Raw genomic sequence first — 16,508 nt, 5'->3', positions numbered from 1 at the left:
TTGTGTGGGTCCGTAAGAGATATAGGCCGAGCACACCGCTGGCACTTTTTAAACCCTGGCTGAGGGGGCATGAACGTAAAAACGGCTTCAGCCAAATCGAAGGCCGAGGCTTCGATGGTGGCAGAAGGCCCCGCCGGGGAAAGATCAAATGAAAGAAAAATTGAAGAAAATTTTTTTTTTGTTGTTTTTTTTTACCAATAAAAGAAAGAAAAGAAATAATACAAATACTCAAAAGTTTACGCGAGCGGGAAGGCAATAGAAAAAAGTTTCAACAGCCGTTGAAAAACGCGTCTTCTTAGCTCCGCGGAAACTAAGAAACTGAGGGACCGCGCGCCTCTGTCGGGCGGGAAGGCACTCGCGCGTGCGCGGTGCGGCCAAGCTAGAACTTTCTAAAGTTCTTAGAGTGCAATCACTCTAAAATTGTCCGTACCGGGGCTCCGTCGGTGCCGTCACCCATCAGTCAAGAATATGCTGCCTGCTTGTCCTGGGATAAGTTTAAATACCTAAGTAATGCAAATGTGCATGAATTGAGTCTCTTTCATTTGAAAGGAAACTCTGGAATGAGAGGGCATAGGATGACGTTAAGAGGTGATAGGCTCCGGAGTAATCGAAGGAAATACTCTTTTACAGAAAGGATAGTAGATGCGTGGAAGAGTCTCCATGAAGAGGTGGTGGAGACAGACTGTGTCTGAATTCAAGAAAGCCTGGGATAGACATGTGGGATCTCTTAGAGAGAGAAAGAGATAATGGTTACTGCGGATGGGCAGACTGGATGGGCCACTTGGCCTTTATCTGCCATCATGTTTCTAAGTTTTTAAGGCACCTTATTCTATTATTTAACAGACAGCGTATGTTTTCAGTGTTATAGAAATGATAAATAGTAGTACTAGTGCTGCACAAAATCAAATTGCAATGTATTAGAAATATATGCATTTTAATGTAATTTTCTGTTATAAGCTGCGATATTAAAACATAAACCTTATTGCTCAATCTCAGTTTTCTATAATTCATCAGGCCCCTTGAAGAAGGAAAAGTTCTGCTGAAACCCAGCCTGTGTAGGGTCCGGTTTTCATCACCATCTCTAGGAACAATTAGTGTATTATGAAACTATTTTAGCATGTGTTTGTTTTGTACTAATGGCTTCTTAATTTTCATGTTTTCACATGGCCATTCAATTATAATAAATTTTTGAATCGGAAGTGTCTTTATCAAATCCAGAGACTATAGTTTCACTTTTGTTGTGTTGGATTCATCAGAGGTAGGCGCCACATATGTGCCTCAAACAGTTAAGCACCTATATATAGTATGGACTTAATTGCCATTGTACCTAACTGCAAGGGGAGTGTATGTGTGGGCAGAAGATGGGTGAACCTTGGGCCTCTCCTGGATATGCGCATCAGTTCTAGACTACTATATATTACACACACCATTTGGTGCACTTAGGTGTGCCAACTTATGCCTGCCTTTGACATGATATAAGAGGGTGTGCCGAAACATGGGGGCACCAATGCCAAAATATGCTATTAAGCTAAATGGCCTCTTGGCACCTAGATGATGTTATATAAAATTGGCACTAAGCACACGTCATCGGGGCACCTAAACTGAGGTACCAATTCATAGATTTGCCCCGAATGTGTTTAACCAAATCAGATCTCAAGAAAATCAAAGACCCCCAACTCTACATCCTTTCTCAAGAATTGAATTTACTGCACTACTAAAGCTGGATTCACAAAATTTACAATCCAAATTGCACCTAATTAGAGAGAGAGAGTGAAGAACTGACATATTCCTGCCACAAGTCTTAACTATGGAGTAGCTGAGGGGTTAGAGAAGAGAGATGCAAACCATTCAGGCTGAGATTCAAATCCCACATCTCACACTGATACTCTTTTTTTGTCTTACATTTCCTTGGTCCCTTTTGAAATATCAAAACATGATGGCAGATCAAGACCAAAAGCACAGTTACTTACCGTAACAGTTGTTACCCAGGGACAGCAGGCAGCAATTCTCACATATGGGTGACATCATCCATGAAGCCCGGATGCGGACCGCCTAGCAAGCATTCTTGCTTGTAGAATACTTTAGAAGTTTCGAGTCAGCTGCACCGCGCATGCGTGAGTGCCTTCCCGCCTCCTCAGTTCAGATAGCTAGCAGAAAAGCCAACCAGGGGAAGTGGGTGGGTTGTGAGAATATCTGCCTGCTGTCCCTGGATAACAACTGTTACGGTAAGTAACTGTGCTTTATCCCAGGACAAGCAGGCAGTCTATTCTCACATATGGGTGACCTCCAAGCTAACCAGAATGGGATTGTGGGAGCATTGGCAACTTAGGAGAATAAATTTTGTAATACTCTTTGGCCAAAATGACCATCCTGTCTGGAGAAAACATCCAGACAATAATAATGAGAGGTGAAAGTATGAACTGAGGACCAGGTGACAGTTTTGCAAATGTCCTCAATAGGAGTGGATCTGAGGAAAGCTACTGAAGCCGCCATGGCTCTGACTTTGTGGGTTGTAACTCAACTCTGTAGATGTAGTCCAGCCTGGGCATAGCAGAAAGAGATACAAGCAGCCATCCAGTTGGAGATGGTACGCTTAGAAATTGGATGTCCCAGCTTGTTTGGATTAAAAGAGACAAAAAGTTGAGGAGCAGATCTGTGTGGTTTGGTGCGTTCCAAGTAGAAGGCCAAAGCACGTTTACAGTCCAGAGTATGAAGAACTGATTCTCCAGGATGAGAATGAGGCTTCGGAAAAAACAGGCCAAAGGGTAGCACTCTGTATTGGTAATGCAGATTCCCCACCTGAAATCTAAGGTACTGACGGGAGGCCGGTTGAATGGGGATGTGAGTATAAGCCTCCTTGAGGTCCAAAGAACATAACCAACGGTTTTGATCTAGAAGGGGGTAAAGGGACACCAGGGACAAAATGCGAAATTTTTCTTTGACTAAAAATTTGTTGAGAGCCCTGAGATCCAGTATGGGTTGCAGATCGCCCGTCTTCTTCAAAACAATGAAGTAACGGGAGTAAAACCCCCTGCTCTGCTGATCCAGAGGAACCTCCTCGATGGCACGGAGACGAAGCAGAGCTTGAGCTTCCTGAAGATGAAGGGAGGTCTGGGATGGATTGGAAGGATCTCTCTTGGAGGAAGCTGAGTAAAGTGAAGAGAGTATCCTTCCCTGATGATTGACAGTACCCAGAGGTCGGATGTAATGGTCTCCCATCGATGATAGAAATGATGGAGACGACTGCCTATGGGGGGAGGGAAGAACAGAGACAGAACGATGGAGGTTATGCTCTGTTTTAAACAGTCAAAAAGGCTGCACAGCCTTAGGCGCAGCAGAAGGCTGAGGTTTCTGTTGCTTCTGCTGCTGCTACTGTTGTTTCTTGGGAGGTGCTCGAGTGTAAGGAGCTGACCTTGAAATATAACGTCTCTAGAAAACTGGAGGAGGGCGTGAAGATTTTGCAGGAGCTGGTGTGATAATGGAGGCTGGTCTGATAATGGAGGCAAAGGACTTCTCATGTTCAGACAATTTCTTAGTGGCAGCCTCTATGGATTCATCAAAGAGGTCATTGACTACACAAGGAATGTTAGCCAGACGATCCTGAAGATTAGGGTCTATATTGATGGTGCGAGGCCAGGCCACGCAGTGCATCACCACAGAGAAAGCAGACAGTTTAAAGGCACCATAAGATGACTGAAGAAGATGCAATCTGAGTTGTGATAGAGTAACAGTGACTTCTTGGAACTCAAAATGTCTGTGTTGATCCAGGTTCTTCAGAAAACCTGGAAGAATATCAATAAGGGACTTGAGATAAGTAATGAAGACAAAATTGTAGTTGAGAACTTTGGAGGACATCATAGAATTCTGATAAAGCCGACATCCAAATTTGTCATAAGAACATAAGAACATAAGAACTGCCTTCTCCGGATCAGACCTTCGGTCCATCAAGTCCGGCGATCCGCACACGCGGAGGCCCTGCCAGGTGTACACCTGGCTTAATTTATAGTCCACCATATCCTTATATGCCTCTCTTAAGGAGATATGCATCTAGTTTGCTCTTGAAGCCTAGGACGGTCGATTCCGTCATAATCTCCTCTGGGAGATTTATCCATGGTCTTACCCTCTCTTCCAGGAGGAACTGTGGCATATACTCTGGAAGGATGGGTTCTTTTCAAAGATGACTCCACAAGGAGGGATTGATGAGACAACTGTGAATTCTCAAACCCCTTGCAATGGAGAGTTCTATACCTGAAGTCCAACTTGCCTGGAACAGCAGGAATAGCATAAGGAGTCTTCAGACAGCGTGTGAAAGTCTGAGACAAAAGCCGGTTAAGAGGGAGCTTAAGTGACTCTGTAGGAGATTGAGGCAAATGCATTTCTTCGAGCTACTCCTTAGAGTATTTAGAATCAGCATCTAATTTAATGTCCAGGTCATCAGCCATCTGACGAAGGAAGGAGGAGAAAGACAGCTGTTCTGCCAAGGCCCTACCTCGAGAAGGGCTCGTTGACCTCGAGGCGCCTCAAGCAGAGAACGAAGGCGAAGCCTCTCTGGAAAGGTGGCAATCTAAAGAATATGGAGACTTGGAGGAGGAAATGGAAGCAGCTGAGTCCTCGGGGTCTGGAAGCGGTGACCTCGATCGAGGAGTTGGAGGTCTTGAAGAGCTGGAAGGTCTAGAGTGAGACCTGGTGAGGAAGGCAGCTCTTTTGAAGAAGATCTGTGCCTCGATGGATGCCTTGATGGATGATGAGAGTGGTGCCTGGAAGCAGGTCTCGAGTAGGATCGAGGAGACGTCGCCCTATGTATGGAAACAGGCAACACTGCTGGTGAATGAAAAGGGCTGGAAGCTGTAGACTGAAACTCAGTGGTTTGGATCGAGGAATCTCGAAGCACTCCCAAACACTCTGCTCCTTGTATGGAGTGAGAGAATTCCTGTCGAGATACTCGCAAAGAATCTACTCCTTGCCTAGAGTGTGGAAAGTCCCATCGAGACACTTGCAAAGACTCTGCTCCTTGCATAGTGTGTGTAACTTCAGCTTGAGGCACAGGCAGGGACTCGACCTCGCGGGAGACTGCTGATTGCCCAGGCTGGATTACAGGAGGTGGAGTCGAGGCAGAACCTACTTGTTCAGTAATTGAACAAATTGCTGCTCCAAATTTGTCTGGAGAGAAGCCTGCAATTGTGGATCCGAGTCTGAAACTGGACCACATGCTGAGGCAAAAGGCTCCAAGGTGGCAGTGGAGATGTGCTTCGACTTGGAGGTCTTAGAGAGCTTGAGGACCACTGCCGGAACCTTCTGCTTAGTTATTAGAGGTCTGCACGGGAACGGGGATCGCGGGGATCCCGCGGGTCCCGCGGGGATCCCGCGGGTTCCCCCCCTGGCCCACGGGACTCCCACGGGGACGCCCCCTGGCCCACGGGACTCCCACGGGGATGCCCCCCTGACCCACGGGACTCCCACGGGGACGCCCCCTTGCCCACGGGACTCCCACGGGGATGAAAACAACCTACCTAAATTCTGGCGATGCAAGTCTGGCGTCGCGTCGGGAAATAGCCATGTTGAGCAGTGAGCTCAGCACGTACACAGATGAAAGCCTTGCTTGCTGATTGGTCCGGCGGCCCCGCCCCACCGTGCCGCCGGACCAATCAGCAAGCAAGGCTTTCATCTGTGTACGTGCTGAGCTCACTGCTCAACATGGCTATTTCCCGACACGGGCATTAGGCTGTTTTTTGTCATTTCGGGTGGGGGATGGCAGCGGCAGCAGCAGCCTGAAAAAGAAATCATCCTGGCCGGGTTCGGTGTCATGCTCCGGAGCTTCTACAGCCTTCCTATCTCCCTCTCCCTTCTACCTGCGGCTCTCTTCGGCAACAACGATCGACACAAGCTTCTGGCGTCGGGGCCTACCCTCTGCGAGTCCCGCTTGTTTCAACTTCCTTTTTCCACAAAGGCGGGACTCGTAGAGGGAAGGCCTCGATGTCGGCAGCTTGTCTTGATCACCGCTGCTGACGAGTTGCTTAAGAGAGCCGCGGAGCAGGGGGGTGTTGCCAGGTGCAGGTAGAAGGGAGAGGGCCAGATGCAGGACTCGTGGGTGAGGGAGGAGAAGAGAGAGGGGAGAGAAACAAAAGGAAATATTTCATACTGGGCTGGGCAGGAGTGGAGAGAGGGTGGAAAGATTCTGGCTACAGGGTGCATTAACAAAGGAAAAAGGGGGAAAGCTGAAAATGGAGATAGTGACACAAAGAAGAGAAAGGGTAAGCAGGACCTTCTGAATAAGGATAGAGATACAGAGGGGACATGAAGAGGAGGTGAAATAGAGACATAGAAGTAATGCTGAAAAAGTGTGTGTGGGGGGGGGGAGATAAAGACATTGAAAGGGCAAATGGTGAATATGGGGTAAAGACAAGGACAGAGACAAATGAAGATTCTGAAAAAGTGGTGAGATAGGGATATAGGTGAGATGGACACAAAGAAGGGTGATGCTGGAAAATAGGTGGAATGGTAATTCTGACAGACACAGAAGGGAAATGCTGGATCAAGGAGAGATGGGGCTCAGGCTGGATGGAATGAGGAGAAATGCCTTGTTGGCCCGGAACTTCCTCTCCTACGTCAGAATTGACGTCAGGGAGCGGAATGCTGGTCAGCGCGACGCTTCTGCAGGGAAAGCTTGGGACAGCGGTGGCTTGGGGACTATTCCCCGATGGCGGTGGCAGCAAACCGAGTGGCTTGGGGGAGGGCACGGAGAAAGAAAGAAAGGGGGCAGACAGAGAGACAGAAAGAAGGGGGAACAGGGAGACAGAAAGAAAAAGTTGGGGGAGAGAATGAGGTCTGGAGGAGAGGAAACATACAGGAGGCTGAAAGAAAGGAAGAAAGATTGGATGCACAGTCAGAAGAAGAAAGTGCAACCAGAGACTCATGAAATCACCAAACAGCAAAGGTAGGAAAAATGATTTTATTTTCAATTTAGTGATCAAAATGTGTCTGTTTTGAGAATTTATATCTGCTGTCTATATTTTGCACTATGGCTCCCTTTTACTAAACCGCAATATTGTTTTTTAGCGCAGGGAGCCTATGAGCATTGAGAGCAGCGCGAGGCATTCAGCGTAACTCCCTGTGCTAAAACCTACTATTGTGGTTTAGTAAAAAGGGAGGGGGTGTATTTGTCTATTTTTGTATTTTGTTACCGAGGTGACATTGCATAGAGTCATCTGCCTTGGGAAATGTATATGGCAGATATCTTTGTTTTGTGTTCAAAAGAAAAGGAAATGCATTTCTGGTTTTATTTCTACAGTGTTGAAGTACTTGTTGGCCCTTGCTGTGACTGGTGGGGATCCCCAAGCACCGCCAGCAGAGGACCTCCTCTAGAGATGGTCAGAACTCCCCTCCACCAAGCGCAGCAGTCGCTGGCAGCATCCATGAGCCACTGAGGTGCCAGCATCTGTGACTCAGGGACGCTACTGCTGCCTGCCAAGCTTGGCAAAAGGGACCCCAGGCCAACTGCAAAGGAAGTCCTCAGCTGACAGTTTGTGGGTTCTCATCAGCTGAGTATTTATATTTTATATTTACATTAGAGGTTCTGGTAGAAACCCATTTACAAAGTATGTATTCTTCCCAATTAATATTTCCAAATTAATAGTCTCTTTGCTTATTTGTAAATGGGTCTCTACCAGAGCCTTTAATTCAGTAGCATAATTAAATAAAATAACTATTTCTGAAGTTTATAGGGAAGGATGGTGACGGAGGGGATTCCTCGCGGGGACGGGTGGGGACGGAGGGGATTCCTCGCGGGGACGGGTGGGGACGGAGGGGATTCCTCGCGGGGACGGGTGGGGACGGAGGGATTCCTCACGGGGACGGGTGGGGACGGAGGGATTCCTCACGGGGACGGGTGGGGATGGGTGGGATTTTGGCGGGGACGGGTGGGGACGGGTGGGATTTCTGTCCCCGCGCAACTCTCTATTAGTTATCTGACCTGAGGGGAGCTCAGGGGAAGATAAAGCAGGTGCACTCGAGGTCAAAGCCACTCCAAATGAGGAAGGTTTGATGAGACTTGAGGAAGCAGGAGGACCCTTGGTAGACAGTGGGACCGAGGCAGCACTCGAGGTCGAGGGTGTCACTGAAGAGTCCATCCTGAAGAGTTTCTCCACCAAAATCCGACAACGTTTAAGGGCTCGAGGTTGAAGAGTAGCACAGCGCTCGCACAACTTCGCACAATGGTCAGGCCCGAGGCACTTGAGGCACCAGCGGTGTGGGTCTGTGAGAGAAATCACACGCTGGCACTGGCTACACTTCTTGAAGCCCGTTGATGGCCAGGACATAGGAGGGAAAATAGCCGCTGCAAAGTCAAAGCCCACAGGCTGCAGCCGAGTGGCCTGTTCCGCCAGTCAGACGAAGAAAAAAATAGTCTTTTTTTTTTTAAACAGAAAACATTGTAACATAGCGATTCGCGACTAAAAAGAACACAAACCGCAGTGAGAGAAGGCATGAAGCAAACTAAGTTCAGCGCAGAGCGTCAAAGATGGATTTCTCGGCTCTGCGGAAAACTGAGGAGACTCGCCCTGTGCTGGGCAGGAAGGCACTTACGCATGCGCGGTGCAGCCGACTCGAAACTTCTGAAGTTTTCTACAAGCAAGTATGCTTGCGAGGCTGTCCGCATCCGGGCTCCGTGGATGGCGTCACCATATGTGAGAATAGGCTGCCTGCTTGTCCTGGAATAATGGCCCATTCAGTCTGCCCATCAGCAGCATCTACTATCTCCTCCTCTCCCTAAGAGATTCCACATGCCTGTCCCACGCTGTCTTGAATTCAAACACAATCTGTCTCCACCACCTCTTCCGGGAGATTCTTTCACGCATCTACCACCCTTTCTATAAAAAAGTATTGCTTTAGATTATTATCATTCTAGTCCCCATGGATAACCACGAGAAACCATTTCCCATGCCATTCTTTAAGGAGAAAGGGAAGAATCAGAGTATGAATGGGCACAACCACTGACCCCCAAGCCTTGCATTGAAGAATGCTGGTATAGAAGGACTGAGGTTGATATAGACACTAATGACGAGGGATGGTTTCCTTCGGTTATCTGCGGGATGGTGACAAATTCTGTTATATCATTCTCTACTCCTGAGCTATCACCTTTTAACTTCATTTTATGCCCTCTCATTCTGAAGCTTCCTTTCAAATGAAAGAGACTGCCTAATCTTATGCACATTTATGCTATGTAGGTATTTAAATGTTTCTATCATACCTCTCCTCTCCTGCCTTTCCTCCAAAATATACATATTGAGATCTTTAAGTCTGTCCCCATACGCCTTATGATGAAGACTACTGACCATTTTAGTAGCCTTCCTCTGGATCGACTGCATCCATTTTATATTTTTTTGAAGATGCGTCTCCAGAATTATATACAAGATTCTAAATGAGGTATCAATACCTCTTTTTTACTACTGGCCATATCTCTCCCTATGCACCCTAGCATCTTTTTAGCTTTTGCTGTCACCTTTTCAACCTGTTTGGCCACCTTAAGATCAGCACATACTATCACACCCCAAGTCCCACTTCTCTTTAATAATAATATAATAATAACAGTTTATATACCGCAATACCGTGAAGTTCTATGTGGTTTACAAAAGATTACAAGAGGTACAAAATGAGTGAACTTAAGAGAGAAGAGAGTGAGACTAGGTCATGCACAAAAGTTCTCCACTCCCTAAAATGTACTGTTACCATGAGTTTCTGCATTTCTTAGCATTAAATCTGAGCTGCCAAATTTCAGACCATTCTTCAAGCTTTGCTAGGTCCTTCTTCTTGTTATTCACATCATCAGGGTTGTCTACTCTATTGCAGATTCTTGTATCATCTGCAGAAAGGCAAATCTTACATGACAGCCCTTCAGCAATATCGCTTACAAAATTGTTAAAAAGAATAGCCCAAGAACTGAATTTTGAGGCACGCCACTGAAAACATCCCTTTTCACTTTGGGGCCCATACCAAGGGCACGCAGTTTACTTATTAGACGCCTGTGTGGAACATTGTCAAGGCTTTGAAAAATCTAAATATACCACATCTATCCATGTAAACTGCTTAGATATTATGATTTTGCGGTATATAAAAAATAAATTGACTATGACTATCCTCAATTGCTTCAAGTACAACTATAACGTAAAAATGCATCAAATAGGTTTCACACACACAACCTGAGCAAGATACAAACTAATGAGAGGAAAAAGATCTCAGAAATCTGCACTGTAAGCAGGTTAAGCTTTCTTTCATCAATCAAAAAACCTCTCCTGTAAATAATCAATTGTACATGTGCCTTTCTCTGTCACATTAAAGTGCTTTCAACTTGAAATTCATTAGTGCCAACTATATCAATAGTACTGAAAACCCGCACTTATCTCAATAGTATGCCCAACGGGATTCGTTTCGCCAGCGTTCGCGGCTTCTTCAAGGGTCTTTAAATATGGGAACAGCATTTTACTGTGCTCTTTCTGACAAGCCGGTCAGTCTGGGCAGGGGAATAGTTCTTGTACTTGAATATGTAACGTCCTTGAGCTCAGATTTGGAAAAGGCTAGTTAAGACATCTAAAATCCACAGTTTGCTCTATCATAAAAAGCTACAAAAGTAATTGCTGTGAATTTCTGGGCTGAACTATTGCAGAAAGTCTGCTCAGCTTGCAATTCTATTAGGAAACCTACAAGCTAATCCAACCGCCAACCACATATTTACATTCAACACAGAGGAGCTTTTGCCACTGAGAAGAGTGGTAATAGACTCCGTATCAACGGGGACACAGTCTCAGACGAGCACGCTGAAAGAGCATTTCCTTTCTGCAAACAGCAGTCGTGTTGTGGGCCTCAGCGGAGCAGCAAGGAGCTCCTGTTTGACTGCCTAACAACTTCACGCTCTACAAGGAGATGAGTGCTGAGAAATACAAGAGCGATAGGTTTGCAAAGATAAAACGTGTGTGTTTAAATATGAAGACAAGACAGCTCTGTCTTTATTATAGCATGCTAAAAGAAGGCTTTGTTTCTATTCCAAAACTAAAATTGAACCATTTTCTCTCCCAAAAAAAAACACAAAACACCTCTACAAAAGTAGAGTTCACCACTGTTGGTATTGCAAACTATTAAAAAAACTATTAGATTAAGTTTTTAAAAAATCAATATTGTAATCATTTTGTGCACAATCACACATATTTAACACCCAATTTAACTCGTTTGCTATCTCGCACAACCAACACAATATGCAGGAAGCAACTGCTGGGAATTGTTTCAGATGCTCTAAAGTATGTTAATTTCAAGAGCAAAATGACTTGTGCTGTGAATTTTAACGCACTTGAAAGCCTGTACTTTCTCTCCTTCTGGAGCACAAATTTTGCATGTCTGAAGAGCTGCGATTCATCTTAAGAAAACCCATCTTGTGTTAAATGGAATGGAAACTGGACTAAGTGGTCAAATGACAAGTACATTCATATTCAAGCTGTATTATAAATGCATGTACAGTAATTTACGTCTCTCTGCTACCACAAAAGGCTCTTGATAAGCAGGTAATTTGCTAAATGGACTCCTTTATCCAAGTATTCGAAGGGCGTTACAAGAAAAATCTGCAGAGGCATTAATGTGACGTAAAGGTCAAGCATTGTGACATACCTTTCAAATAATCCCGCCTAACTTGCGTTATGATGAGGAGGCGGCTGGCAGCATCGTTCAATATGAAGCCCTTGATTTGGGTCTCGGCACTAAAAGAAGCAGACATTTAGAAAGGAATTACTGACATGCTTCTGATACGATAATAAATGGTTGAGCACCAAGGTGAAATTATAAAAACTACTGTTCGTATGTTAAAAATATTGCTGCAAAATATCGACCTGGAGACAGCTTTTGTGTTATTCTGTCAATGGTTATAGAAGGATAATCTTTTCTCCACATTCTGACAGATGACAAAGTTGGAAATGAGCAACAAAGGAAATGAAGTGCAAGATTTTTTTTAAATTTTTTTTTAAACAATCGGTTCAGATTCTTGAATGCTGACATATTAGATAACTAAAATAACTGCATGCCCTTGCATTGTTTCATTGTATCCCAAGCAAGACACTTTCTCCCTGGTTTCCCCCCCAAAAAAAAACCCCCAGCCCCCTCCAACATTCAACCATAATTATAAAATGTAATAAGAAAGAAAAACATAACCCAAAGATTTATTTTCAGCTCTGTACATTTTAAATATCAACTAAGGCATATTGTGGAACCACCATCGTATCATTTGCTTGATTAATTTTCACATTTCTGTCATTCAGATGTACATACAGTGCTTTTAAATCCACGAACATGCTTCATGCTACTGCCATTGTCATATTAAAATTACATTGCACATATCATTTTTTTCTCCCCCTTTGCAGCAGTATGAAACTTTATACAATAGCACCAAAGGAAAACTTTGCTTTAATGACATGGTTCTGCTGCTCAGAAACAAAGCATAGAAATGCTTTCAAATCAAACAAGAAAGTAACCCAGCAATCACATCTGTGTTATAACATCTGCCAAGCACTCCATTTCTAATGAAACAGAGGCATAACTTTTCCAAGGTTCATTTCTAAATGGTAAAAATCTCTTGAAACAAAGGGTCCTCGCCATTTGCCATATCAACAATCCCTGATCATCTGGTGGGCCCAGAACTGCGCGGCCAACTGAGCTGAGCTCACTGGGATGTAAGCAGGGTCACTATCAAATTATTCTCCTCAATCTCAAGGAAATCCTTCATAGAGGGCACAATATGACTATCCTCTCAGTCAACGGGCTCAGGATTTTTTTTACTCTCCCCAATAATCCTCTTAATCCCTCCATAAGCAGCCACTGCTCGGTTCCACTCTCTTCCCCCCCCCCCACCTCTTTGTCCCATCTGTCAGAGCTTTTAAATCAGCAACTTGTGCATGACATTGTAAATTATATACACACATGGGATTTAGTTTCCTCAGTCTTCCAAACTTTAGTGTGATTCAATAGATGTTTTAGTGACTGTGGTTGAGCTAATTTCTCGTTCCAGCATTACTTTTTGTTTTAAAACTCTTGAAGTTAAGTCTGCAAGAAACACAGAGACTTAGCAAGCTTCTGATTTCAATGAAGATAAGAGGGGTCAGGATAGCAATGTATTTTGGGTCTACTACAGTAACCCTGGTCAGTTTTAACATAATACAGCAAGCCAGTTAGGACAAACACGCCTCTAATTTACACTGTAGATGGTGAAACGGCTGCTTTACATAACTTAATGCTGAACGAGAGCAACAGTGCCAAGTAACAGGCATTTGGAGATGCAGAGCTCCCCTAAGAGCCATTGAAATCACATGTTGCTTCTGAGCAACAATGCCAAACAAAGGGTTAAGGAAAAAAAGGAGTATGCTTCTTATTAGCGATAAAATTATTTAAAATGGAATATATAGAGGAATTTCAAACATGGAAAATCATGTTGGTGGTTTCACATGGTGAGAGAAAATTACATTTTTCCCTTTACTAAAAGCACCGAAGCAAAATAAAATGGCAGGTGATCAAATCTCTGGCTTCTAAAGGTTTATCTTGCCACATTTTGTTTTGCAAATTCCTTTAATTGTCTCGGATGCAACATTTTTAAGGGCTAGTAATTAAGGTTATTATCTGGTTCCTTTTTATTTTTTTCATGACAAGATGAGCAAACCTTACTTTGGTGCATTGCATGGAGATTTGCAGTCCTACCTGGCCAACGGAAAGCAGAACTATAAGTCAGCATTACAATGAGGAAAAACTTGTCTTGTAGACAGCACTTGAAATTTTCTCTTACATGTTACATTTTTTTCAAGTTTATTTAGATTTGATAAATCGCTTATCTATAATTTACTAAGCGAGTTACAATAAAATATAAAATAAACATACAATTCAACGTAGTGCTTAAAATGGGTTAGACGGACAAACATATAGACAAACTTGAATACATAAGGAAAAAAGGGAGAACGTTACAAAGTTAATTTTTAAAAAAAAAAAGAAAAGAAAGAGCCATGAATGGAAGGAACATGAGGAAAGGTAAAAAATGTTATTATTAAAAATTTTTTTATTTTTTTATTAATATAAATGGTGTTGGCCATCAAAACCTCTGAATTTTTTTTTTTGGCATAAAATCAAGCCAAAACTATGAACATGGTCTGCAAACAGAGTTCACTGGAATGTGTTGCCTTTGGTAGACCATCTCATTTTGGACACAGGTGTTCTCAGACTTGCAGACCAACTTAAAGAGTGACATGACGCCCCTGCCAGTTTAACATCTAGAAAGATAACCCTGTTTATCCATCCCTTCAGACAGCTCTGCATAATGGCAAAATCATCTGATGAAGAATACAGTTCCTTAAAACACAAGGGTACAGTATAAGAAAAAATTTGGGGAATCCTACAGAACAGATTCACACATGTCACATCACTAAGATGTTAAAGACGCTTTCGATAAAATCAAACACAAAATATGAAAAAGCAACATTGGAAGCTGGAGACAGGAGGTGAAGAAAGTTAGATCACCTACCAAAACCAACAAACTGATTACACTGCACAACAAAGTTTTTGCTTCCTGAACACTGCTGGGTGTTTCTTATAGAATTTTGGGTGCTGATCATGAATATTACATCAAAAATTACCCATCACGTACCATTTCAGAGAAATCTTCAATTTTGTCGTGATTTTTTCTTATATTTGGATGCAAACAATTTTTTCTCCCATAAGTGTCTTATCAACAACGGTTTGTGCCGCCTGGGTATGTCCATGCATAAAATCTAGCCAGGTTGGAAGCTGTTTTATGGAAGATGACATCCTGGGCATGTCTGGGCAGGTCTGAACGAGCTTGCGCTGTCTCACCATGCTATAATGGTGGCTTCCATACACCGATCCTGCTCATTTGGTTAATATAGATAGTCCGTGTGTGTATATAGTATCAGTATAGTAAAGTATAGTAGTATAGTAGCTGTAGCAATATAACAGTAAGTAAGCTTGATGCTATAGACGTTTTGGTGTCGGGCAATATGTCTCGTCGGTGTCGTAACAGCCGCGACACATTCTGCTATATCTGTGGGGAATATACACTTACGCCTCAGAGACGTTCGATGACTGCCCTTGTAAAGAAAGCCTATCATCTGTATTTTGGCTGCAAAATAGGTGATCAAGACAAGCAATGGGCGCCTCACATTTGCTGTGCGACATGTGCTGTTAGTCTGAGAGCCTGGCTCAGAGGTACTCGAAAGACGATGCCATTTGCTGTTCCGATGATATGGCGAGAACAGAAAGACCATGTGACGGACTGTTATTTCTGTTTGACTAATGTGTCTGGTTTCTCTGCCAAAAACAAGAAGTCAATTGAATATCCTAATCTGCCTTCAGCAATGAGACCCATGCCACATGATGACAGTCTTCCAGTTCCGAAACCACCAGAGGATTGGACCTTAGACGAACCAGATGAAGAAACTGCAGTGCAGGGTTCTAACAGTGACATTGACCCGGATTTTGAACCATCCTCATCAGGCGATCCACATCTGATAACACAGTCCGAATTGAACGATTTGGTCAGAGATTTGGGTCTGTCAAAAGCAAAAGCTGAGCTGCTAGGTTCGAGACTGCAGGAATGGTGTTTGCTATCACCAGGTACGAAAATTTCTGTGTTTCGAGACCGGCATCATGATATAACCAAATTTTTTGCACAAGTCGACAGTCTCTGTTTCTGTTGTGACATTGAAGGATTGTTCTCGGTCTTTGGTTGTGATCACAACCCGGAAGAGTGGCGTCTTTTCATTGATTCGTCAATGTTAAGCCTGAAAGCTGTTCTGTTGCACAATGGCAACGTTTATCCTTCAGTACCTGTTGGCTATGCAGCACATATGAAAGAAACATATGAGAATATGGAAATGTTACTAAAGTATGTCCAGTATACCAGGTATAACTGGAATATCTGTGGAGACCTCAAAGTCGTTGCTCTGTTACTAGGACTGCAGCTTGGCTATACAAAGTACTGCTGTTTCATCTGCGAATGGGACAGCCGAGACAGAGAGTCGCACTATTCTAGAAAGAACTGGCCACTCCGTAAAAAGTTAGTTCCAGGACAGAAAAATGTAGCACATGAATCGCTTGTTGACCCGACAAAGATATTTTTGCCTCCTCTTCACATTAAACTGGGACTCATGAAGAATTTTGTGAAAGCAATGAACAAGGAAGGGGAAGGTTTTCGTTATTTAAGACAGATGTTCCCAAGAATAACTGATGCCAAGATCAAAGAGGGTATTTTTGTTGGCCCCCAGATCAGACATGTTATGAGTGACAAGCGATTTGAAGATCTGTTAGTTGGGCCGGAAAAAATTGGCTGGAAAGCCTTGAAAGACGTTGTTGACAATTTTCTGGGCAATTACAGAGCCCCAAACTACATTCAGCTGGTAGACAAACTTCTCAAAGCATACAAGAGAATGAAGTGCAATATGTCACTCAAGATTCATTTCCTCCATTCACACTTGGAC

At 43.7% G+C, this 16,508-nt stretch overlaps 1 protein-coding gene across 1 annotated transcript in view; it reads right to left on the bottom strand.

Annotated features, from left to right (window-relative positions):
- Window positions 1-16,508, bottom strand: part of LRPPRC (leucine rich pentatricopeptide repeat containing) — a 318,251-nt gene that overhangs the window by 45,200 nt on the left and 256,543 nt on the right. Inside the window, exon 31 of the mRNA XM_033937468.1 lies at window positions 11,650-11,738. Coding sequence (XP_033793359.1) covers window positions 11,650-11,738 — 89 coding nt within the window. The remainder of the gene's footprint in view (window positions 1-11,649; window positions 11,739-16,508) is intronic.

The sequence above is a fragment of the Geotrypetes seraphini genome, chromosome 3 (genome assembly GCF_902459505.1).
Source record: "Geotrypetes seraphini chromosome 3, aGeoSer1.1, whole genome shotgun sequence".
Taxonomy (NCBI): domain Eukaryota; kingdom Metazoa; phylum Chordata; class Amphibia; order Gymnophiona; family Dermophiidae; genus Geotrypetes; species Geotrypetes seraphini.
Note: the sequence above shows the minus strand (reverse complement) of the source record. Positions and strands in the feature narration are given on the sequence as shown.